The sequence below is a fragment of the Protopterus annectens genome, chromosome 13.part0, assembly GCF_019279795.1.
Source record: "Protopterus annectens isolate FY-2018-M chromosome 13.part0, PAN1.0, whole genome shotgun sequence".
NCBI classification, from domain to species: Eukaryota; Metazoa; Chordata; order Ceratodontiformes; family Protopteridae; genus Protopterus; species Protopterus annectens.
This window is the reverse complement of record NC_056747.1, coordinates 185810433-185837369: the sequence shown is the minus strand read 5'-3', so window position 1 is coordinate 185837369 and position 26937 is coordinate 185810433. Positions and strand designations below refer to the sequence as shown.

The 26937-nt window shown below is 44.2% G+C and overlaps 1 protein-coding gene across 1 annotated transcript in view; it reads right to left on the bottom strand.

The window, feature by feature from the left end:
• LOC122817693 (long-chain-fatty-acid--CoA ligase ACSBG2-like) overlaps positions 1–26937 on the bottom strand; it is a 394569-nt gene that overhangs the window by 181911 nt on the left and 185721 nt on the right. Inside the window, exon 8 of the mRNA XM_044090763.1 lies at positions 21061–21210. Coding sequence (XP_043946698.1) covers positions 21061–21210 — 150 coding nt within the window. The remainder of the gene's footprint in view (positions 1–21060; positions 21211–26937) is intronic.

Below are 26937 nucleotides of genomic sequence, written 5' to 3'. Positions count from 1 at the left end.
TTCCTGGATCCTGGTCCGTTGATCTTTTTCTCCCCATCCGAATAGGTAGGGAAACCACTGGAAAATTCTGGCCCTCTGCTTTATCAAGTTGTATCTTCCTTCTCACTACAGTGCTGGTACAAACCATGTTATCATCCTTAGCTTGTTGATCCGACATTAACTCTGCCAGTGTAAAATATATTGAAGTTGTCGGATTTGGAGATATAACTCCTTCAGTTAGCAAGCCACCTTGTACATTGTCCAACAACCACTGATACACTTCATTCTGTCTTTTCAGACCTGAACCTCTTTTCCCTTAGATCACCCTGGCTGCTGTGCGTTCCTGCCTCTGGAGACTTATAAAAGTCTCTTCTGCCTAGTGACCACCTGTAGGTCTGGGATTGAGTACCCTACCTAAGTCTCCTGCCACATACCCTACCTAGGGACCAAAACTATACATTTTTGGAAAAGCCTCCTCCTATAAAGACGCAAGAAAGTATGTCCTACAGCTCTTCCAAGTTTCACAACATTGTGTAAGCTTTTCTAACCCACAGCTATTGTTAATCTCAAAGCAAGTTCTGCCAGCAGCCAACCTTAGCTTCTCCCTTCCCCTCGACCACCAGCAACCTTTAGTAACTCCATTTACCTGACTCACTCCACATCCACTAGCCCTGTCAGTAGTCCTGGTAGCAATTACCTGCTGAGTCCACTAGGTGGCGCCCTACTACTAGAATCGCTTATTCCATGCAAACTTTTTTTCTACTTACTAATTCCTATATTTCCCACTATCTGCTAGCCTTTTGTGTTATTTCCACCCTTTTCCTTTCTCTGATATTCTCAGCCTTGCCCCACTTAGTCCTTACTCTCCAAGCATTACTCTATGTCCTTGGTTTACTTACCTTTACTATCAGCATCTTACTGATTTGTTTTCCACTCAACCTCTCTTCTTTGGCTCTAGCTCTATAGCCACACCCCTATCCCTCCTATCCTATTACTCTCCTTCCCGCCAAATTGTTGCCTAGCCTTCACACCCCTTCCACTCCCCCTTCTCTTTCTTTGCCATATGACCTATTACCTTTCTCCATTACATATACTTCTCTCTTTACACATCCTCTTTCCTCTCCAGCCATTCTCTCTCTATTCCCTATAGAACCCTTTCTTATTTACCAACTGCTTTAAATAAATTTACTACCCCCTCTATTGCCTACCTCACTCATTTCTCTCCCCTTTGTACTTTCCTCTCTGCTTCCTCACTTCTCAGATTACTAAATTAGGTCTCCCTACATACTAACTATGCCTTTACTCAGTCTTAATTACCACCCTTCTCTCAACATACCATTTCACCTTTTTTGAAATTTCACTTAACTATCTTATCTCCTCACAAACACACTTCTGCTAGACTCACTTTCACACCTTACTCTAATGTCAATTCCACCCCTAGCTATCATCTATCTAAATTCCACAGGCAACATCACCTTGCCTACCCCCTATCATCTAGCAAAAAAACAAAAACCGTAACAATTCAAAAGAGCAACTACTTAACTAAACTAGTTAATCCTACCCTACAAGATGGAGACATCCACCCCAACCCTGGCCCTATCTCACCACCTCTCCATAACTGCTCACCTAACCTCAATAATAACTTCCTCATAGGACACCTTAACATCCAAAGCATAAATAAGAAAATACCCTTCATCCATGCCCTCTTAGATATCCACTCATTTGACATTCTTTGCCTCTCTGAAACCTGGCTAAACCCAGGCACAAAAGACTCAGATTATACCTCAAGGTTATAACATAGTAAGACAGGACCGCTTAAAATGCAAGGGTGGTGGAGTAGCAATACTTTTCAAAAATCAACTTAACATCTCTACTCAACTAGCATGCCCAAACCAAAATAGCAAAACAGAAGCCATCATTATTAAACTCCAACTTAACACCAAAAAATCCATTTACATTATTTGTTTGTATCTTCCCCCAGGTAATAACATTCCAATATTAGACGACTTTCTAAGCTGGGTTTCTACCACCTACCCCCAAGAAACCATAATTCTTGGCGACATTAACAGACTGGAACACTATTAATGCTGACAATCCCTCTCATATTAACCTACATGGTTTCTCACAAACTATTACCTCAACTACAAGAGTCAATAAGCCCAGTAAGAAAGAGTATATTAGACTGGATACTCACAAATAAAGTTAACAAACAATATAAAGTAGGTACTATGCCAGACGACATCAGCGACCACTGCCTAACCTACATTACTAGACAAAAATCTGACTGTTAACCTCCCAAATACAAGGCTAATTCGATCTGTCAAGCATTTTAAAATAGACCTTTTTAAAGCTGAACTGAGAGCATGTAAATGGAATTGCTTAAAATCTCTTCCCCTGGAGGAAGCAGTATTATTCTTTAATACTACATTCTTATCCATACTTGATACACATGCTCCAGAACGCTCTATTAGAGTAAAGACTAAATCTGCCCCATGGCTGACCACCAATACTAAAAAACTCATCCATGCTAGGAAACAAAGCATGAACAAAATGGAGATGCGATAGACAAAACCCTGATTTAGTTAATTTCCGCCAGCTTAGAAATCTAGCAAAAAAATCAATAATCTCTGACAAAGAAAAACTTCTACTGTAAACTTCAGGAAACTCATTAACAACTCTAAACAGTTCTGGTCTTCAGTAAATAGACTTCTTTCCCCAGGAACTGCTAAAACTCCTTCCCCTCTAAATGCTGACTCAGAAACCCCTCTCCAGACTGCTAATGCTTTCAACTTTTTCTCTGAAACTATTCAATCCCTAGCCAAACAAATGAACCCTAACAACTCTCATATACCAACATAACTACCTCCTCCTTCAACTTCTCTCTAAAACCTATATCTACCTCTTTCATCTACAAACTCATTTCACAAACTGAAGTCCTGTACCCCTTCTGCTGACAAGCTCCCTTCTCTATTCCTTCAGGAAAGCTGCCAAAGAAATTGCATATCCTATATCCTTACTTATCAACAGAACTATCCAAGAAGGAACCATCCCTGATATCTGGAAAGTCTCCTATATTATCCCACTGCATAAAGGTGGTAACTCCCTTGACCTTTCCAACTTCAGACCAATTGCCCTTCTCTCATCCCTAGCAAAAATCATGGAAAATGTATTCATCAGCAACTTGTACACTATCTCTCTTCACAGCATAATAGCAAACTCCCAGCATGGTTTCAGACCCCACCACAGTACCACCACTGCCCTTCTATCCTTTGTAGATACTATCAACAAAAATCGAAACAATACTCTCTTCCGCTCTTTTCATTGATCTCTCTAAAGCTTTCGACATGGTCAACCACCATCTCTTAACTAACATTCTTGAATCTCTCTTGTGATAAACTAGCCACTAATTGGTTCAAACCTTATCTTAACAGACAACAAGCAGTAATATGGGAAAACCATATCTCATCACTCCTGCCCATTTCCATCGGAGTTCCCCAGGGCTCCATTCTGGGTCCACTTCTGTTCTCCCTCTATTAACGATCTGCAGACTGCTATCCCACAAGCAACCTGCATACAATATGCAGATGATTCTACCCTTATCTGCTCAGCACCTTCCTCTACGGAACTGAGCTCATTGACCCAAAATACCTTTAACACAGTAGAAACTTGGTTTTCTAGACTGTTTCTCCTACTAAATGCCAAAAAAACAAAACTCCTCCTCTTCTCCCCCACCACTCGGTCCCCCCCTTTAAACTTTACCATTTCCTCAAATAATGGCACCGTCATCTCACCTGATCCAACTACTAAACTCTTAGGAATAACCATTGACAATCTTTCCTTCGATCAGCACATTAACACCATCAAGATTAACAGAAAAATTGGATCCCTATATCGTATCAAACCTTTTCTAACCCCAACAACTAGAACCAGAATTGCACAATCTCATCTCCTATCTACTCTCCTATATGCTTCCCCCATTTATACAAACCTTAAGAAAATCAATGTTAACAAACTTGCAACTTACTATAACATAGCTCGCTTCGCCACTAGTAACCCCTTTAGGACCCACCATTGTATAAACCTAAAACAACTTGGCCGGCTCGAATTTCAAAACTACCTTATAATTCCTCAACTCACTATAGCCCACAACATATTACACCTACCTGACAACACCCCAATACTCTCTCAACTTCTAATCCCTTACAACAATCTTAACTCACTTCGCTCCTCTAGTAAACTCATGACAAAATCAATAAAGGGAAACACAGCAGGTGGTTCTCTATTCACTAACACTATAGGCAGAAGTTGGAATCTCTTACCTAGTGACATAATTGTGACTACATCCCTGCCACAATTCAAACAGAAAGTTAAACTGTACTACCTAAATCATTGGCTTTGTTCCTGCAGTACACCTGACTAACCTTTTTCTCGTACTCTATTTTCTCCTTCACTCTTCTCTTCTCTACCTGTCTCATTTCTCCTCCTTTTACTGTTCTAAACTATGTACATTTTATGTACAATTGCTAATATGTAATGAACTGCATATTGTAAAATTGTTTCTCTTTGAAATTACCTTTCATTCTGTGTGTTATGACTTCCAATTTTTGCTATTTGAGAATAATCATTTATTATGTAATGTACTTAGTATTTAGTGGAGCTTTTCTCCTCGGGCCTCTGCTGAAAATGGACATGTATCCAGCCTGACTAGCCCAGTCAACAAATGTAAAATAAAATAAATAAAAAGTAAAATAAAATAAATAAAAAGTAAAATAAAATAAATAAAAAGTAAAATAAAATAAATAAAAAGTAAAATAAAATAAATAAATAAAAATAAATAAATAAAAATAAATAAATAAAAATAAATAAATAAAAAATAAATAAATAAAAATAAATAAATAAAAATAAATAAATAAAAATAAAATAAATAAAAAATAAAATAAATAAAAATAAAATAAATAAAAAATAAAATAAATAAAAAATAAAATAAATAAAAAATAAAATAAATAAAAAATAAAATAAATAAAAAATAAAATAAATAAAAAAAAAAAATAAAATAAATAAAAAATAAAATAAATAAAAAATAAATAAAACTGCTCAGTTCCTCTTTCCTTTGATTGAAGATCCGTCGAGCCAATGGCCTTCACTGGCTGTGAGGGCTCCTCCCCTCCTAGTAATCGTAGATGTTCTCCGATTAGCTGCAGCATTTTGAGTAACAGTTGCATTATCCATGGCTGTTACACAAGTCCTCGGCCACATAAAAACGTTTTTCTTAGCGAAGTCCTGTTTATCTGTTAAGTTTTTTCTTTTTCTGTTCTAACAGAGTATGTTCATATCTTAGAACTCTAACTCAGGCATATACAGCTCAGTTGCATCAACTCCGTTCAGTTCATTCAACTTTTCCTGCTGTTCAATAATCATATTTCTCAGGTCCATCTCTAAGGGATGAAAAAAGTCTAGCAACAGCTGTATATACGCATTGCTAGCTTTTAAGTTGATCTGTTGCCACTTAGAGTAGATCTGGGTAAGTGTTCCCATAGGTGGGCATATTCAGGATCCTTGGCCCCCTAGGAACATTAGTTAAGACATGCCTCCAGGTGATAACGCGGACACTGGTGGAGTTTAAATTTATATTCTCAATGTCGCTTGATTTGTTTGATTACTTGTTCATTCGCAGGATTAATACCAGGTTCATGTTGACTGTTAAAACCTTCCATGCACAGCAAAGGATTTAGCACTTCAGTTAAGACTCCTCGCAGCCTTCCACTAGGCATAAAGTCAGCTTGCTGAGAGCCTTTGTTAACAGCACCTTCCATAGCACTGAAAGGAACCCCACATATATCTCAAAAACAGTCCAAGTCCCAAGTAATTTACTGAAAATGAACCCAGATAGAGATGTAAAGAAGGTGCTGATCCAAATATAGTGATGACAATCCAATGAAATAATCCAATTCAATGAAAAACCAAGAACCGCAGATGTGTTCCGCTTCTTCAGACGTACTACTAAACGCTCTCATACAGTACCACACAATCATTATATATATATATATATATATATATATATATATATATATATATATATATATATATATATATATAAAATATATATAAAATATATATAATATAATACAATATAATATATAATACAATATAATATATAATACAATATAATATATATAGCTGCTTGGTGTAAAATTAGAAGTTATGTACCTACCATAACGTTCCATGTTAGTTGTCTTCTCTCGCCTTCTTTCTTGCTGGATGGGTTCAGAGCCGATCCTCGGCTCCGACTCGGCACTTGCTTTAGCTTAGGAACTCCTTTTACCAGCTCGAGGCAACCCTATATCCCATGATGCAAGGCGGAACTACCTCAGATCTCGTTTGGTAGCTAACCTACCCTGCTAAAGACTATCCTAACATAATTAGGAACGCAAGTTCCTAATAGAAGTCCTCATATGAAGGCTCCGGAGGAAACAACCTAATAGGAACTGTTCAAGATCTGTCCAGGCCAGGGGGAAGGAGGGAGGGATGCAAGAAAGAAGGCGAGAGAAGACAACTAACATGGAACGTTATGGTAGGTACATAACTTCTAAATGTTAAGTTGTCAATCTCGCCTTCATTCTTGCTGGATGGGACCGCGTCCCTAGCACCTGTATCCCGGGTGGCTCAATGGAACAGACTCTTGAGAACTGTGGAACCAAAACTGGCCCTATCTCTGGAGGCCAAGTCCAACTTGTAATGAGAGACAAAGGTATGGGTAGTAGCCCAAGTAGCTGCTGCACAAATGGTATCAATGGGTAGTCTATCCTGAAAAGCTGCAGAAGTGGATAGACTCCTGGTTGAGTGTGCTTTTGGCTTAGAAGATAGCTGTTTGCCTCTGAGAGAGTACACATAGGAAATAGTGGAAGTCAACCATCTGGATAAGGTCACTTTAGATACTGGAAGACCTATCCTGTTTTCTGCATAGGAGACAAATAATTGGTCCGATTTTCTGAATTGTTTAGTTCTATGCAAATAGTACCTGAGCTGACGATGGACATCCAAAAAATGCAGTTTCTGTTCAGCTCTGTCGGAATAGTTTGGGAAAAAGACTGGTAGGTCTATAGATTGGTTAATTTTGTTCTGAGATACGACTTTGGGGAGAAAGGAAGGGTTAGTTCTTAATGATACCCTGTCCTTATGAAAAACCAAATAAGGAGAACGAATGCAGAGAGCTTGAATCTCGGAAACCCTTCTTGCAGAAGTGACAGCCAGTAAAAATATAGTTTTCCAGGTCAATAACTTCAAAGAACATGAAGCAGACGGTTCGAAGGGAGGTAGTATCAAGGATGCTAACATTAAGTTTAGATCCCATTGCGGAGGAGGATGCTTTATAGGTGGTTTTAGGAGAAAAACTCCTCTCAGAAAGGCCTTGCATAACCTATGAGACAATGTTATTGTCATGCAAGCCAACATGATACTTGGAAATAGCAGCCAGTTGTACTTTGACTGTAGATGACGAGGATCCTGACTGAAAAACCTCCGCCAGGAAATCTAAAACCGAATGTACAGGAGCAGTAAAGGGGTCAATATTTTTGGAATTTGCCCAAATAGAAAAACGTCGCCACTTGCTAGCATAAACAGTCCTAGTGGACGACTTCAAGGAAGACACTAAAATGTCTCTGAGTCAGAAATCATTGGTAGCCTGGCTAGGGTAGGAAGTGGAGCAACCAAGCAGTGAGGTTGAGAGAATGAATGGCCCGGTGCTGCTGACCCGACTGGTGGATCAAGAGATCCGGAACTGGGTCCAGATGCCAGGGCTGCACCAGAAGGTGACGATGCAGAGACGGAAACCAAATTTGTCGAGGCCAATAAGGGGCAATGAGGATCAACTTGGCTCAAAACGGTGGCTTTCTGAATGACTTGTGGAATCAAGGGAAAAGGAGGAAAAGCGTACAGAAGTCCAGGGGGCAATCCTGGGTTAGAGAGTCTCTCAGGGGTTGGCCTGGAAGGGGAAAGTGAAGAAATCGGGGCACTTGTTGTTTTGAGGAGTAGCAAAAAGATCGCAACAAGGAGTGCCCCACTTCAGAAAAATCTGATCCACTACAGATTGATTGAGAGACCACTCGTGAGGCATCAGAATGGATCTGCTCAGCCTGTCCGCTAACAGGTTTGACCTGCCGGGGATGTGCGTTGCTATCAGAAACCGTTGAGAAGAGATCGCCCATTGCCAAAGTCTGAGAGCTTCTCGACATAACGGATAGGACCTGGTCCCGCCCTGTTTGTTGATGTACCAGACTACAGACATGTTGTCCGTTTGTACTGCAATAGTCCCCGTGGGAAGTAGTTGAGGGCTTGCAACGTTAAAAGCACTGCTCTCATCTCCAGGACATTTATGTGCAGATGGTATTCTATGGGTTGCCACGTCCCGTGGACCATCCTGCCCTGATAATGCCCCCCCCCACCCGATCAGAGAGGCATCCGTAGTGACTGTGGCAACTGGAGGAGGGGGAATAAAGGGTCGGCCCTGATGAAGAAGAGGGGAAGATATCCACCAGTTCAGATGAGCTCGGCACGACTGTGTTACCAAGATTTCGTGCCTCATCGGGAGACTGTGGTACGACCACTGCGTGAACAACATCCACTGCAGAAGACGCATGTGGAAGCAGGCCAGTGGTAGAAGAACAATGGCCGCAGCCATAAGACCTAGAACCTTCAGTATAAATCTGGCTTTGATCTTGTTGCTTTGCAATAGAAGCAAAACGAATTTTTGGATGTCCAGAATGCTTTGATCTGTTAGTCTGGCTAACATTTTGACGGTGTTTAATTCTGCGCCTATAAAGGTGATAGATTGGCAAGGCAGCAGAGAAGATTTTTCGAAATTTACTGAAATTCCCAAACTCCTGCAAAGCTGTAGAGTGTAGTCTCTGGACTGAAGAAGCTGACACTTGGAGAGGAGCCAGTCGTCCAAATAGGGAAACACCTGGAATCCTTGACATCTCAGATGAGCTGTGACCACTGCCATGCATTTGGTAAACACTCTGGGGGCTGAAGTGAGGCCAAAGGGCAGTGCTCTGAATTGGTAATGACTGGTCCCTAGCCGAAAGCGGAGAAACCTTCTGGAGCGTCTGTGAATCTTTATGTGATAGTACGCATCCTGAAGGTCTATAGAGCACATCCAGTTGTCCTTGCCAGAAAGGGCAGAATGGACTGAAGCGTGACCATCCGGAATCTTGCCTTCTTGACAAATCTGTTTAGATTGCTCAGGTCTAATATTGGTCTCCAATCTCCCGTCCTTTTGGGGACCAAAAAGAATCTCGAGTAGACGCCGGATCCTACCTGGTCTGCCGGCACAGTCTGGACGGCTCTTTTTTCTAGGAGCTTTGAAACCTCCTGTTCTGCCAAATCCCTTTGACCGGGTGAGATGTCTGGAAGGGATTGTTGAGGTATGGGATATCTTTCGAAGGGGATTTTGTAACCCTCTGATATGATCGACTGTACCCACATCTCTTGAGATAGGGATTGCCAGGCTACTGGGTACAGCGAAATCCTTCCCCCGACTGCCTCCAAGGGTGGACAGTCGGGCAACACCTCAGGGGTGCTGAAAGGGCTTCTCAGGAAGAGACTCCCTGTTGCCCTGGTTCTGAGGACCCCCCCTGCCTCTAGGGCGGCGTCTATTAGTTACCCCCTCTGCCTCTGAGGGTAAACTGACCACGTGTCCGGTGTAGCTCCTTGGGCTTTACGGAACCACATCTTCCCCCCCCTTCTGACCCTTGGGGTATGGTCTAGAAGGAGTGGAAAACTGGACTCCAACGGCAGAAAGAGTTTTACCGTCCTGCTCACACCTGGTCAAGGTATCCTTCACCTGAGGTCCGAACAAAGCCGAACCATCAAAGGGGGTATTAGTGAAGGACGCCTTAAAGGGGTCCGCAAAATTACAAAGCCGCATCCAGGCTTGGCGTCTAAGAGCAACTCCTGTGCCTGCGGCCCTGCTCGCTCCAACGGCCGCATAGCATATGAGACGCATGGAGGAGTTAGATATGGAATTCAGGATTGCTAGCTGCGAGGCAATCTTTTCCTGAGCCCCAGCAGCAGAAGGATCCTGGACTACTTCACCCAGTTCCTTGAGAACATCTCGTTGAAGCCTGGTGAAGTGACAAAGATAATTCAGCGAACGCATAGCAATGGTCGCTGAAGAAAACATCCGCTTTCCATACCTGTCCATGGTCCTAGAATCCTTGTTAGGAGGATGGACAGGTACTGAAGGATCCGCCAGTTCCTTCTTAGTGGCCGCCGCCACCATAGCATCCACAGAGACACCCTTGGAAAGGAACTGTTTGTCCGAAGGGGCCGTGATGAATTTGGATGGTCTCCTGGGGACAGGTTCCACAGAATCTGGAGCCGCCCACGCCTTCCGAGCCACTACCTGCATCAGTGGGTCGAAAGGCGGAGACACCCAGGAGGTGGAGGGTCGGGATCCAAAAGCCTCCAGGTATACAGACCCATCCTCGGAGGGATCAATAGAGGGCCAATTCCCCCTCTGTTTGAGGATCTCAAGGATGTCTGAAAAGGAGACATCCTCAGAGGGGGATCGTGGGGAACCCTCCGACTCATCTAAGTCGGTATCAGATGTAGTAGATGTAGTCTGTGTGTTTCCTCTTACACGTCCTCTTCCGAGGGGGTTCCCCTGCAGGATCAGGAGAAACCTCGGAAGAGGAGGAAATTCCCAATAGGGAAACCTGGGGCGATGGATCCCTGGGCCTGAGCGCAAGAGGCTGGCAAGAGGCATCTGCAGGCACTGATGAGGGAGGAGCTAGAGGGATGGACCGTTGACCAGGCTCAGAGGCCAGGACACTCATCACCTCAAAGGCTCCCCTCCCCAGGAGACCGGAATATCCCCTCTCCGAGGAAACAGGAATGCCCGGCTCCAGTGAGAGGGAAGGCTCCGAGGCCGATGTCAGCGCCGAGCTTACCAAAGCCGAAGCCCTGAGAGGGAGAGCGGGGTCGGACAAGGGTCCGATGCCACTAGCCCCCTCGGAGCAGACAGTGGAAACCCGACGACCGGATCCCTCCAAGGAAGGTCAAGGAGGAGATCGGAGCCGAGGATGACGGAGCCGAAGGATGTATCGGCTCCGGCACCGAAACAGTCGCTGTCCCGAGAAGCTCCGGCTCCGAACTGCGATGTGGAGTCGGAGGAGGAAGTTCAAGGGGTGAGGCTATAGCAGACGTCTGATGAGACGGGCTATGGAGCATTTGGGCCAGTGCCTGAGACTTCAACAGCCTGCTTACCACCCTCTCCAAGTCGTGGTCAGACAGCCTGGAAGATCTCGAAGATCAGCTCCGATGGCTCCGTTCCGACAAAAGAGGAGACCCCGGAGCCGAGTAGATACTCAGTAACGAAGGGGACCGAGATCTCTTCCGGGACGGAGCCGAAGTCCCCTGAGCTCCAGATGGAGCCGAAGGTTTCTCGGCTCTGATGCTGGATAAAGTGTCGGCTCCAGCCAGAGCTGACAAGGCTACAGTAGATAAGGTATCTGAGCCAGCCGGCACCGAACCCACTACCTTCGAGGCAGATACATCGGTTCCAGCCGGAGCCGATCTCGGCTCCGACGGAGCCGGAGCCACCGGAGGAGGCTTAGATACTGAAGCCTGAGCCTTCGGTGGCTTAGAAGGTTTCCCAGACCCTGCCTTCGAGGGAGAACCTTCTGGCTTAAGTAAGCCACGGAGGATAAGTTTGTTCCTCCTTTCCTGCAGGACTCTCTGGCTAAAGGAGTGACACAAAGCACAGGAGTCCTGCAGGTGCAAAGGCCCCAGGCAATAAACACAAGTGTGACCGTCTGTCAGAGACATTTTCTGACAGCACGAGTCACACTTCTTGAAGCCTGAGACCTTGCCTTCCCTAGACATATCCTAGGTGGAAGAAACACAGACAAACCCCAACAAACACACAAATTAATCCCCTACACACAACACACAGGAAGGGAATAACAACTGGGGTTTAAGGCCTAACTAAAAACTTTACACTAAGGTTTAAAAAGAAGTTATAAAGTTTGAAAAATAAGGGAATAGGGTGGGCTGTAATCACTACAGGCTACACTATGACTAAAAAAGGGAAAATAAAAATACTAACTAAGCTTCTCTTTCTTTTACAAGAAATTCACTTACCTCTGCTGGTAAAGGAGACCTCTTTCGCTAAGCGGCAAACGAGATCTGGGGTAGTTCCGCCTTGCATCATGGGATATAGGGTTGCCTCGAGCTGGTAAAAGGAGTTCCTAAGCTAAAGCAAGTGCCGAGTCGGAGCCGAGGATCGGCTCCGAACCCATCCAGCAAGAATGAAGGCGAGATTGACAACTTAACATTGTATTCTTTGAAGGTGAAAGCAGAGGTACCAGATACACCAGTAAAGAATTTTTCTTGTATCCTGGTGTGGAGTGTGGTAGTTTGACAAAGAACAAGGCTATTGGGAGTGGCCCAGTGTCAAATAAATATGCAAATACTCCTAGAACTTAAGTCTCACAGATATCAGCCACAATGATGGGTTTAAATATATTTAATAAAAAGAAAATACTCTGTACATAAACTGCAAAATTCACAGGAAATATTTAACACACTGCAGGGACACAGTCTCAAAGAAAATCTAAATTAAGCTCAGCTCTACTCCTGACTAAATCTAAACAATTACTGTACCCTAGTTAACTTACTAACAGCAAGGCAGTGTGGTGAATGATCTTCTAGCAGATGTCATTGGGTCTCAGTCAGAATCAATTACTACTGCTGGGTTAGCTTGCAGGATGAAGTCACTTCTTGTCAACTGACTTGGTTCCCAAGCTAACCCCCTACTGCTAGAAACTGCCAGCATTTAGCATTTCCCTGTGAAAATACATAGCCCCAAGATGTTTGCAGCTGTTGGAAGACCTAAAACAATACAACGCAGAAGGGTCCATTGTTTTAGGCATCTTGTCTCCTTGCTGAAATTGAAACCATCTTTTAGTGGCGCAGTTATAACATTTAATTTCAACTATTTCTGAAGTTTTGCAAGTTAACCCTCTATGTTCCAGTTTCCACTGCAAGTACAATATTTGTTCTTTTATAGTAGGTTACACTGGATGCCTCTAAGCTCAGTACTTGCTGTACAAACCCTTTGCACACACTTCTGTACCAGCGGTTTGATATACACATCACACACAGTTGCAATACATTTGTAACAAGTACATGAATCATGTTAGCACAAATGACAGTTTACAAAATTCCAAACATCTGTGCTGACAGTTCATCACACTTCTATATAAATATTAACAAACAGTATTTACAAAATTCCAGATAGTTAGGCTGACAATATTCCCTTTTGTGACCAGCAGCTTTGAAATCTAATGCTGCAGGCTGACAATATTCCCTTTTGTGACCAGCAGCTTTGAAATCTAATGCTGCAGCCTCCTGATTGGGTGGAACATCGGGAGATGGTTGTTTGGAGAAGGTTCCTGGAAAAAGGGCATTGAAAAGCCTCTGAATACAATTTAACACTCAATGATCCTTGTGATGGCTTCCCAGTCTATTGGGTGTAAAGACAAATGTCCAACTGCTTCCACAGACTAGCAGTCTGGCAATCCCTCAGGATCACTGACTGGGTCAGTCCAAGAAAAAGAAAAAACCCTGGATTCATCAGAATCTCTCTGCCACACAGGCAATGTCTGCCATTATAACCATTTCTTCCTGTGCCTCTGGGAGGAATATCTTCCTGTGAATCCTGAAAAGGGCAGAGACTTTCACAAACAACAACTTCACGCCGTTTCCTGGAAAAAGGTCTGTTGTCAGGTAGAGAAGCAGATCCGAATAGCAGAAAAGGTCTTTCCCTCCTTTTCACTTTAGGAAAGTGTGCATTTCCCTCCTTTTCACTTTAGGAAAGTGTGCATTTCCAACTGTTGGACTAAGTCAATCTGTCAAAAGGGGCATTTGCGAAAGACACCTTGTAGGGTTCTGAGAAATCACAACCACATCCAGGCTGCAGGAAGCAATTCCTGATCGGCCACCCATGAGGCACCTTCTGTAGCATGACAGATCAACCTCATGAATGTGTTAGAAAGACTATAGAGTGGACATTCTGGAGGAAAATGTCTTCTGGTCCTCAGCAGACATGGACCCTGGGACAGAACTAGAATTCTGTAACCAAGTACCTCTTTAGTCTAGTTATGTCTGCCAAATAGTTCAGGGCTTACAATACCAAGGTCACTGAAGTGTAAACCTACTTCCCCAAACCTGTTCAAAGCCCTAGATTCCCTGTTTGGGTGATTGACAGTGCGGCTCCACTGAGCTAGCTCCATTTTGGTGGCAGCTGCAACAAGCAGGCATTGGCAACACCATCAGTCCAATAGGGGTGGTCAGAAAAGGCACCAAGAACCTTATGACACAGATTGGTTCCACTGCAACTGGCACCTTCTACACCCTCAGCAATGTGTGGTTAATAAGGTGGTCCACAGGGGGATACCCAAATAGACTGGCCTGATGCAAAAGCTTCCAAAAAAGATTCCTCAGGGTTAGGAAGACAAACCACTCTTTTGGAGTAATATTTCCATGGATGTCTCCAAAGCAAACATCCTCGGGTGGTGATCTGGGGAATCCTTCCCTTTACAGATCAGTGTCCTTGGAGGGATTCCAAATGCCTCCTTTTGCACGGATGCTTCTGAGGGACCTCCTTGATGGGGTGCTCTGGAGATTTAAGACCCTGTGAGTTCGAGGGAATTAGACTGGAAGTTTTTCAGGGCAGGCTGTCAAAGGAGGAGACAGGCACAGAAACTGCTGAAGGGGGACCGGGCTCCAAAGCAGGTAAAGTCGAGGCTCTTCTGGTTACAGAGAACATTCTCCATCTCGAACACAGAGGGAGATAGACACACCACAGGTACCCTCAGAGTCAGTTGTCAACAGGGAAGCTCCAGAAATCCCAACCACCCCAGGATCCAAGTGAGGAGTTGGAGCAGCTATCAAAATGCAGAGGCCCCAAGGGGAAGAGAGCTCCAAAAACTTTGTAGCAGACACCAACCCCTCAGAAGCGGTGCTGAAGATATGGCTCACAGAACCTCTCCTCAAACTGACACAGACTGGAGTCGAGGTAACTGTTGGCTCCAACGTCTGTATTCCAGGAATGCCGCGACAGAGCGACACACACACACACACAGAGCGACACACACACACACAGAGCGACACACACACACACACAGAGCGACACACACACACACACAGAGCGACACACACACACACACAGAGCGACACACACACACACACAGAGCGACACACACACACACACACACACACACACAGAGCGACACACACACACACAGAGCGACACACACACACACACACACACACACAGAGCGACACACACACACACACACACACAGAGCGACACACACACACACACACACACACACACACAGAGCGACACACACACACACACACACAGAGCGACACACACACAGAGCGACACACACACAGAGCGACACACACACACACACACACACACACACAGAGCGACACACACACACACAGAGCGACACACACACACACAGAGCGACACACACACACACACACACAGAGCGACACACACACACACACAGAGCGACACACACACACACAGAGCGACACACACACACACACAGAGCGACACACACACACACACACACACACACACACACACAGAGCGACACACACACACACACACACACAGAGCGACACACACACACACACAGAGCGACACACACACACACACAGAGCGACACACACACAGAGCGACACACACACACACACAGAGCGACACACACACACACACACAGAGCGACACACACACACACACAGAGCGACACACACACACACACACAGAGCGACACACACACACACACACAGAGCGACACACACACACACACAGAGCGACACACACACACACAGAGCGACACACACACACACACAGAGCGACACACACACACACAGAGCGACACACACACACAGAGCGACACACACACAGAGCGACACACACACAGAGCGACACACACACACACAGAGCGACACACACACACAGAGCGACACACACACACAGAGCGACACACACACAGAGCGAGAGACACAGAGCGAGAGACACAGAGCGAGAGACACAGAGCGAGAGACACAGAGCGAGAGACACAGAGCGAGAGACACAGAGCGAGAGAGAGAGCGAGAGAGAGAGAGAGAGAGAGAGAGAGAGAGAGAGAGAGAGAGGGGGTGTGAGAGAGAGGGTGTGAGAGAGAGAGAGAGAGAGGGTGTGAGAGAGAGAGAGAGAGAGAGAGAGAGAGAGAGGGTGTGAGAGAGAGAGAGAGAGAGAGAGAGAGAGAGGGTGTGAGAGAGAGAGAGAGAGAGAGAGAGAGAGAGAGAGAGAGAGAGAGAGAGAGAGAGAGAGAGAGAGAGAGAGAGAGGGAGAGAGAGAGAGGGGGTGAGAGAGAGAGAGGGGCGAGAGAGAGAGAGGCGAGAGAGAGAGAGAGGTGAGAGAGAGAGGTGAGAGAGAGATGAGAGAGGTGAGAGAGATGAGAGAGGTGAGAGAGATGAGAGAGGTGAGAGAGAGATGAGAGAGGTGAGAGAGAGATGAGAGAGAGAGAGAGAGAGAGGTGAGAGAGGGGTGAGAGAGGCGTGAGAGAGAGTGTGAGAGAGGGGGGTGTGAGAGAGGGGGGTCGGGACATTGCTCACAGATCCAGGAGGAGAATGAGGAGGCAAGATCCCCAGCTGGATTTGTGGCTTGAGAAAACAATCATGCTATCCACCTCTGCTTCAGAAAAGCTTTGAGAGGAGCCAATGGAAGAGGCAGACAAAGCAGGCCTGGAAATGGGCCTGGGCTGTTGCAGGATAGTGGACTTCAGTCTGGATGTCACCAGCTCTTGGAAGAAGCTTTGGCATGGAGGGGAGGCTTGGATGATAACAGGAGCTGAAGATATCTGCTCTGAAGGTCTAGTCTTTGCAGAAGGCTCCCCTGAGTGTGGGGTTCTAATGGGGGACCCCCTTACACTTTTTTGGCAGTGGTTTGAGCCCCTGAAGTGGATAAACTCAACTTGTTACATCTTAAAAATACAATACAAATTAAGCAGAATGGAATGACTATCCAGAAGCAAATAAAGTGAGATTTAGCATGTTCACAGTTCAGTAGACTGCTTCATTGGATGTTAAAGTTTCCTAATCTACCATTTAAATACAACCATCAACTAACATTTTAAGTCACAATAAAATCAATGTTAAAGCTAGCAAGTCACTACACTGTAAAAGTAGTTTTTAAAGACACTAACTTTCATAAAACAGTTTAAACTGTAATAAACTGCTCTAATAACCAACTAAAAAAAAATCATCTACGTAGAGGTCTGGATTTCAATACAGGCTGCAAGGGAACTTTCATTTAACCCACTACCTCTATTTTCTCCCATTCTAATAATCCACCTGGTCCCTTTCTTCTGTTTTATTAATAATGTCCCCCAGCCATTCCCCCTTCTTTATCCTATCAATAACTAAAAATTTATGCGTATGATTCATTAACATGTTTCGCTAACGCATTAGTAGACATTTGCCTAGCTATACTGTATTGATGTTCCCTTATTCGGTCAAGTTTACGATTAGTTTTACCTATCTCGAAAGACATTCTACACAAGATGCTACACAGACTAGGTGCATGGTGTTGCAATCAGCACCCACTATTAAAATTTCTATTCACATCGGGATGTAAAAACTGACCAGTGTTATCAATACATCCACAAAAGTGACATTTCTGACATGGTTTAGTAATCCTTTCAATCTGAGCACTGCCACCTCCTATTCTAGGGTAACAAACTCTTTTTAAAGATTTCAGATTTTTAAAGGCAAAGCTTGATCGTGGTTCAACTATTTCATTAATTTTTTCATCTGCTGTTAAAATAGGCCAAATTTTTTATATACATCTAGGGTTGGTTAGAGTAATACATTGGCATTCTTACTGAATTAATCTCATCACGTTTTAATATTTGCCATATCCTTCTCAGAAAAACATGTCATCTATATCCAGGTGGATTATTAGAATGGGAATGAATAGAGGTAGTGGATTAAATGATAAAGCTCCCTTGAGCCTGTATTGAAATCCAGACCTCTATGTAGATGAAAGTTAGAGCAGTTTATTACAACCGTTTCATGAAAGTGTGGTAAGCCGCTTCACTGTTTAACAATGTTTTTGACATTGATTTTTATATGTGACTTCTTTAAATGTTAACTGAATGATGGCTGTATTGAAATGGTAGCTTAAGTTTAACGTCTGATGGAGCAGTCTACTGAACTGTGAAAGGGCTTATGTTTATCAATAAATTCCATTTGCCTCTGGATACAGCCATTGCGTTATTCTGCTTAATTTGTGTTTTACATTGCTTTTTGATACAAGCAAAATATTGGTCTGGAGTACGACTACTTTTTGTGGATTAGTCAACTTGTTAAATCGGAGTGCCTGGTGGTTGAACCCAGCACAAATGGGAGCAAGAAGAGTCCAGGTGGGCCGCACCGAGCACACCACACTGAGTGAGCATCAGTTAGAGTGTGTCCACAAGTGACATTTCTTAAAGCTTTGGGATCTGACAATTCTGAACAAACTAGCTCACAGCGCACACACAAAAGATTAAAGTTCACTAAACTTACAGAAAACCCTGAGCAGCTCAGAGTATGTGATATGCAATGCCAAGCAAAGTGCAGCAAACGAGATCGGAGGGATTTGGAAGAGAGGATCTCAAATGACAGAGCCTGGAACTTTGGGAAATGGCAGAGTCAGATCCAGTGCTCTGACATGAAATCCATAGGTTGAAGAGTAAGTGAAGGCATCAGATAAAATTGTCTAACCTCAAATATTAATTGCATAAAATACACTGTTTAACAACCAGAGGGCATATAAAGTTGTATACCAAGTGCATATTTACTTCTACAGATTTCATATGCTCAGAAACCCTTAAAACTAATTTACAATACAACAGCTGTAAAGTTTATGTATGTTAAATATTTACACAAGGTTAATGCTTTAAACTAAGTGACCTTTACAATTCAAAATCAGATCCGATGTGCATGTTCAATTGACATTTCCGTTCGTTCATTTGCTGATCAAGTGGGTAAAATGGGAGAGATTCAAATTTTAGCAATGGCCTGATCACATGACAAAAAGCAGAAAGTAGTAGTGACAATGCTGTTTTACTTGCACTACAATAAGGTACTACAAGCTTGAATAGTTAAATAGAAGACATCATTCCATAAAACTCAAATCTAAACTTATGAAAGTATGACAAAATGAATCTCAAGACAAGTACAGTAAAGATCACACAGAAATTACTTTAGTGACAATAGTTCAAAAATTGTTTTTGCAGGTGTTAATTTCCAAATGAATGACTGGTTATGGCATCAGTCATCCATTGTAGTGAAAATGTATTTGTCACTGCTTTCTTAAATGGCTGCCTTGGAGACTATATACAGAAGCATTGCTTCTATGTATTTTGGACTAGAACACAATACAACTTTGGAAATGACAGGCTTCCTATATAGTTTGCCAGAAGGTGGATGCGTGACAGACCCAATTCCGCAAGGATCAAGTGTAAGATTTCAAAAATGAATTTTTGCCAGTACCACAGGGGAGGAGAGGGACAACCTCCGGCCCCCATTATGGCTCGGGTGAACTGGGTTCAGTTAGTGGCTTGGGCTTTATGAGGTGCTGGCAAGGCAAAACAGGTGTGCCTTTCCTGGGGATATAGCATGCACACCGGTGCAGTTTGTGGATAATCTCTGGCATTTTCTCAACATGTGAGGGGGGCATTGCTACAGTTGCCCCAGCGGTAGGACAATATGCCAGTACACCCACTACACATGCACTTGGGGGGGGGGGGTTGCAATTAGGACAACACTTGAGATGCTGCAGTCTCCTTAGAGTCCAAACATGGGTCAGAATTGTCCAGGGGTGGCTTATTAGGTTGGGAAAACCTAGTTAACAAAAATCTCAGGGGAAGGTGATTGCCAGGTGTGGGTGGGGCTAAAGAATTATGCAATTCACCAATAACTTTAGAAAGTTTTTGGAGGAGGTAACACCCCACCCATCCCCAAGAGACTGCCCAACACTCCTGGTCTTAACTACACTAGCTCACACTGATGTACTTATGAAATCTTCTCTGCCTCTAAAGTACCGAAACTTCATAGTATGTATTCGGCATATTTATAACATTTTAGCCAGGCACAGTATCTAAAGCACAGTTCTCAGAACTACAAGAACCCATTTAGCTACACAAGCCCAACAATATGAGATCCCCTTCATTAATCTTCCAAATGTAGTTATAGATTTGCACCCATGTTATGTCCAGGAACCACGTCACCCGTGTTAATGACCAGGAGCATCAACTCACCGACTCCACAAAAAGGCTGATTTCAGAAATCCACTTTGTGGAACTTAAGCAGCATTTTTCTACAAGCCAGTAGAACACAACTGCATGAGGAAGGGCAAAGTCCAGTTCAGCAAAAGTGTTTTTCAGCAAACTGGACTAACTGCTATTCAGTAATATGGCAATAGTCTTGTCATGTTTCTGTTTAGCAGACACTCCAATATACAATCCCACAAAAAGTCAACATTTGAGCAGTTACAAAACAAGTACTTGTTCGGATTATCCAAAATTACATACAGGATGTAATATGCCACCAAGTACAAGACTCTGGTTATTAAATCTGGTGCCATAAGCTCCAAAGCAAAGATGACATTTACAATACAGTAGACAATATTTAAAGGGCATACTTTGCACTAACTGCAAATCAAATTTAACAGGTATTCCAATAAGAGGAATTGGAGATAAAAATAGTAATGCCACATTCTTCCCTGTAACATGTGCTGGTAAATATTTTGCAAAATTACTAATCAAAAAATGAAACTGGAATCCATTTAAATCAGTCTACAAGTGACCAATTCTAGTGATGAGGCATGTAAAAAAAATAAACTCTGGAACTGTCAGAATGACAATGCAAACCCAGGCAATTAGTGACCAAGATGCTAGAATACAGACTACATCCAATTTGAACCAGTTCTTTAAAAATCAGATGTTTACAATAAGCAATATTCTAACTTACATTATCATGGCTCAACATGACTCCTTTTGGTTGTCCTGTGGTCCCAGAGGTATAAATTAAAGTACAGCACTGATTAGGCTTCTGAGAGGCAATGATATCATCAAGCTGAGAATCTGGAACATCCTTTCCGAGCTCAATAAACTCGGACCACTGTTTTGAAGGTAGAAATGGGTTAATAAGATTTTACACAGTGCAAATAAAGAATATAACTGCAATGTGTTAAATCAAACATGCAACATGCTGCCAAACCTCTGCTGCACACTACACAGTGCATGCTGCTTGCTCTGCATCACCCAGCACTTCCACAGCAACCAAAACAGCAGTTACCATAGTAATATTAATGCTGTGGTTAACTGTGACCTCAAAGTCCAACATTCAACACGTACCTAGAACTTCACTCACAAATGAACAGAGTGCGAGTTTTCACAAAAGGAAGTTAAACCAATTGTGAGCAGTATTAGCAGGATTTAAACAAAGGCTTTCCATTCAGAAAATGGGAAAAACTATTCAGTAAATCAGCAGCAGTGTAGAAAAGTACAGCAACTTTTAATATTTTGAAGAAAAAAGAAGTTATGTACTCACCTTAACGTTCCATGTGAGTTCTCGCCTTTATTCTTATTGATGGGTTCGGAGCCGATCCTCTGCTCCGACACTGCCTATAGCAAAAGCTCAAGGTTTGCCAGTAGCTCAAGACAAAGCCCCTTATCCCACAATGCACTGCTGGAATTACTTCAGATCTTGTTTGCTGCGAGTATATATACCTTTTTTCTTTTTCTACAAGGAAGCACTTCCCAAAGGGGAAGTACTGAATAACCAGGATGGTACTAGCCTGTAAGTCAACTGTCAGCCAGGAGGGGGAAGGAGGGAGGGACGTGAGAATAAAGGAGAGCTAGAACTCACATGGAACGTTATGGTGAGTACATAACTTATGTGAAGCTGTTAAATATCACCGTTTATTCTCACTGATGGGTAGCGTCCCTAGCACCCTCAATCTTGGGTGGCTCATGGAAGTACGTTTTTCAGTACAGTGGAACTGAAGGAAGACTGGTCCCTGGAAGCCTTATCTACTTTGTAATGAGTGATAAAGGTATGATGCTTAGACCATGTGGTTGCAGCACAAATATTGTCAAGTGGCAATTTAGCTTGAAAGCAGACTACGTAGAAACAGCTATGGCAGAATGAGCCTTCGGTCTGTGTGTCAATGGCATGTTTACATTCGCATAAACAAAGAATATACAATCCGATAACCATTTAGATAGGGTTGTTTTAGCCACTGGATTACCTTTTCTGGCCTCCGAAAAGGCTACGAAAAGTTGATCTGATTTTCTAATATCCTTAGTTCTATCAAGATAAAATCTGAGCTGTGTGTACATCAAGTTTATGCAGCATGCATTCCAATTTGTTAGAGTGGTTGGGAAAAGACTGGCAACTCAATGACCCGATTGATATTGGACTCAGAACAGACTTTAGGCAAAAAGGAGGGGTTTGCTCGGAGAGATACTCTCTCAGCATGGAAAATCATGTAAGGAGGTCTGACGGATAATGCTTCAAGTTCTGACACTCTGTGGGCAGAAGTAATGGCCACTAGAAATAGTCTTCCAGGACAAATATTTGAGATAAGAAGATGCTGGTTCGAAGGGGGGAGAATTATTGGAGACCGCATAAAATTAAAATTCCAGGGAGACAAAGGGATTTTGGCAGGTAGTCTCATGTGAAAAACACCTTTAAGAAAAGCCTTAGATAACTTATGGCACATAACATTCAACCTAACGAATCCAAGGTGGAAATTTGATATGGCAGCTAAATGGACTCAACTGTGGCAGCTGCTGCTCCTTCCTTAAAAATCTGTCAAAAATTCCAAAATGGACAATAGCGCAGCTCGGAAAGAAAGTGTTGATTTTCTGTATACTGGCACAAATTGAGAACTTGTTCCATTTACTGCAGTATAGTTTCCAGGTGGATGGCTTGTGAGAAGACAAAAGGATTGGTCTTGTATCATCTGAGTGTCAATGAAGCCTGGCAATTAGGGGAAGTGGATTAAGCCAAGCAGTCAGCTTTAGGGACTGACTGCAGTAAAGGATGGAGTTCCCCAGACAGGTGTCAGGTCTGGAACTGGGTCCAGGATCCATGGATCCTCCAGCAGATGAAGGAAGGGGAACCAAATCTGTCGAGGCCAGTAGGGAGCTATGAGGATAACTGCCCTTCCCAGCAATTTTGCTTTCTGTAAAACCCTTGGTATCAATGGAATAGGTGGGAATGCATATAGGAGACCCAGGGGCCAATCAAGTGCATCCCTCGGGGAATGTCCTGGAGGTGGTATTAGGTCAAAGTAGCTTCTGGATTTGGTATTGATGTGACTGGCAAAGAAGTTGCAGCAAGGCTGGCCCCATTTCCAGAAAATCAAATCCGCAACTCGTTGGTTGAGAGACCACTCGTGAGCAACAGTACTGCCCTGCTCAGCTTGTCCACTATCACGTTGGATTTCTCCGGGATGTGCGTTGCTAACAGAAAACGCTGGGACGACAGCCCATTGCCATACCCTGAGGGCTTCTTGACAAAGGGGATAAGACTTGGTTTTGCCTTGCTTGTTAAAGTACCAGACCACTGACTGGTTGTCGGTCTGAATTGCAACTGTCCCTAGAGGAAGAGAGTCATTAAATACTGCAACGCCAGAAGTACTGCTCTCAACTCCAGAACATTGATATGCAGGTGTGACTCTTGATCCATCCATATGCCTTGGGCAGTCTTTCCCTGAAAATGCCCCCCCCCCCCTTATCAGGGAAGCGTCCGTGGTCACAATGGCTACTAGGGGGAAGGGGACAAAGGGTCTTCCGATAGTGACATGGAGACAACCACCACCGAAGGTCTCTTGCAAGAATCTGTGATGAGAATCAGGTGGTGCATCGGTGGCTTTTGGTAAGACCATGGAGTGAAGAGGAGCCATTGAAGGACTCGCATATGCATCCTTGCAAGTGGTACAGCCAGGATTGCTGCCGCCATCAAACCTAGCACCTTCAAGACCTCTGCTGCTGTAGCTTTGTTCTTTGACACCAGTTAGTTGACGTGTTGGTGAAGTGAGACTCTTGACTGGAAGATGTAGAGTGGTGGCTGAGATATCTAACTCTGCTCCTACAAAAACGGTATGCAGCGATGGCGATAAGGCAGACTTTTCGAAGTTGACTGTAATCCCCAACTGATGGCAGAGTGTCAGAGTATATTGTGTTGCCAGAGTCAATTGATGCCTGGTGGTAGTGGTGAGGAGCCAATTGTCTAGGTATGGAAACACCTGGAATCTCAAGACGCTTCAGGTGAGCAGTGACCACTGCCATGCATTTGGTGAACACTGGGGGCTGTAGTGAGACCAAAGGGCAGGGCTTGAAACTAGTAATGATTGGCTCCCAGCTGGAAACACAGGTGATCCCTGGAGCATCTGTTCATCTTTATGTGATGGTACGCGTCCTTGAGATCTATGTATCCAATCGCCTTTCCCTAGGAAGGGAAGAATGACCTGAAGCATGACCATTCAGAATTCTTTATTAATTGGTAGAGTCTGCTGAGTTCCAAGATAGGTCTCCAGTCCAGTTTTCTTTGGTACCAAAAAGAAACTCTAGTAAGTTTAGAATCCAACTTGGTCTGCTGGGACTGGTTGGATGACTTTTCTAGCAATTTGTGGACATCTACGATTGCTTGTTCCCCGAGACTAGGTGGAACATCTGGGATTCTGTTTACAGGAGTGGGAGGGGAAGAGAAGTGTATGAAATATCCTCTGGAAATGATGCCTTGTACCCATGCATCTGACATTGTTTAGCCAGGCTTCTGGGTACAAAGATGAGCGACCCCTGACTGCCTCGCCTCCTTTCAGGAGCGCTGGTAGGGCTGACCAGAGAACTGGCCTCTGTCACCCTGTTGCAGTGGACCCCCTCTGCTGCGTGGGCGGCACCTTCTGTTATAACCTCCTCTGCCTCTAGAGGGGGTTTCTCCATGCGTGTCCTGAAAGGCTCCCTGTGCTTTTTGGAACCACATTTCCACTTTTAGGACCCTTGGGATAGGGCAGAGTAAGGGTAGAAAAACAGACGGCAGATAGGGTCTTGCCTTCCTGCTCACACCTGGTTAGTTTTTTACTTTAGGCCCAAACAGTGAGGCTCTGCAAAAGGAGATGCATCCAAGCTAGTCTCCGCAGAGCAATGCCTGAACTAGTGGCTCTACTCAAACCATCAGCTGCATAAGATAGGAGACACATGGACGAGTTCACAACAGAGTTTAGGGTAGCAAGCTGTGTGCACTTTGTCGGCAATCCCTACAGCTACCATACACTGGAGAGCATCTCCTAGCTCTTTGTTGCCTCGTGAAATGGGTTAAATAGTTTAGCGATCTCAGAGATAAAAAAGGCACTGAACTAAACATGCGTTTCCCATATCTATCCATGATCCTAGAATCTCTGTTAAGAGGATGGATAGATGTGGATGTTTCAGACACTTACTATTTGGTGGCTGCAGCTACCACCATGGCATCAACAAGCACTCCTTTGGTCAAAGGCTTGGTCCACTGGGCCAGAGATGAACTTATTCAGCTTCCGAGGGACAGGATCCATGGCCTCCGACTCCCACGCCTTATGAGAGATCAGCTCCATGAGCTCACTGTAATGCGGACACCCCCCCAAGAAGTGGAAGGTTGAGACCAAAAAGCCTTCAAGAGCAAGGACTTGTCCTCAGTAGGGGTTTTGGACTGCCAATCACCCTTCTGACTCAGGATCTCTAATATCTCTGCAAAGGAGATATCCTCAGAGGGGGGAATCGAGGGGACCCTTCTAATTCATCCAAATCAGGTCAGATGTCAAAGACTACTGTGGGGAGTCCAAGTGCCTCCTCTTGCACAGTCTCTTCCTGGGTACCTCCTCAGTGGGGAGGTTGAGGTGGTCTTGGAAAAACAAGGGGTGCCCTGTGGGGCTACTTGAGGCTCAGGGTCTCTACGCTTAGGGGGACCGGTAGACAGAAGCGGACACAGGTGCTTGAAGGGAGAAGGAAGCCCAAACTGATGCCGGTCTTGGGAGACAGGACTCTCCTCATGGCATCAAAAGCACCATGGTTCCAACAAGAAGGGGTAGACTGATCCAGAGGGACCATCTGATCCTCCCACACCGAAACCATGGGCTCTGAGACAGAGGTAGGAGCACAGCTCATCCAAGCCAAAGCCCCGAGAGGAAGAGTCTGCACAGACAATCGGTCCGACTATCCTCCCCAGACAAGACAGCAGAATGTCTGGTCCTAGCTGTCCTCGGTCGGCGCAAAGGATGTCCTAGTAGATGGAACAGATAACCAGTGCAGGTCTGTTCCAGAGGTTCAACAACTATCTATTTGAGCTCAGAGAGTCCAGTACAGCTCCGAGTAAAGTCTGCTTCAATAGTCTTTGGCTCCGATGAAAGGCCGGGCCAACAATTTAGCAAGTCCTGGTGCCCACAGAAGCTTCAGCACTAGCCGATCCATATCTGAGGCTGTCCGGAGACTTCGAGGAATGCACTGAAGGTGCTGACTAGAGCGGAGGAGCTGCGGGAACCTCAGAGATCGGCTCCAAGACTGGGAGCTGGCTCCAAACCAAAGGGACACTTGGTTCCAAAGACTGTGGAACCGATGATCCTGTACCCTCCACTATTTTTACCTTCTTAGAAACTTTAAAATCTCCAGAAGATTTAGAGGATTTTGAGGAAACGCTAACACCTTACTGGCTACCCAACGCCTCAGAGAAAGTATGCTGCAGCAACCCCCTATCAATAAGTTTTCTATTTCTCTCCAAGAGTACCCTATAAGAAAAAGAGAGTGGCAATACTGCAAGAGTCTTGGAGGTGTTTAGCCCCCAGACAGTAAACAAATTGAACATGCA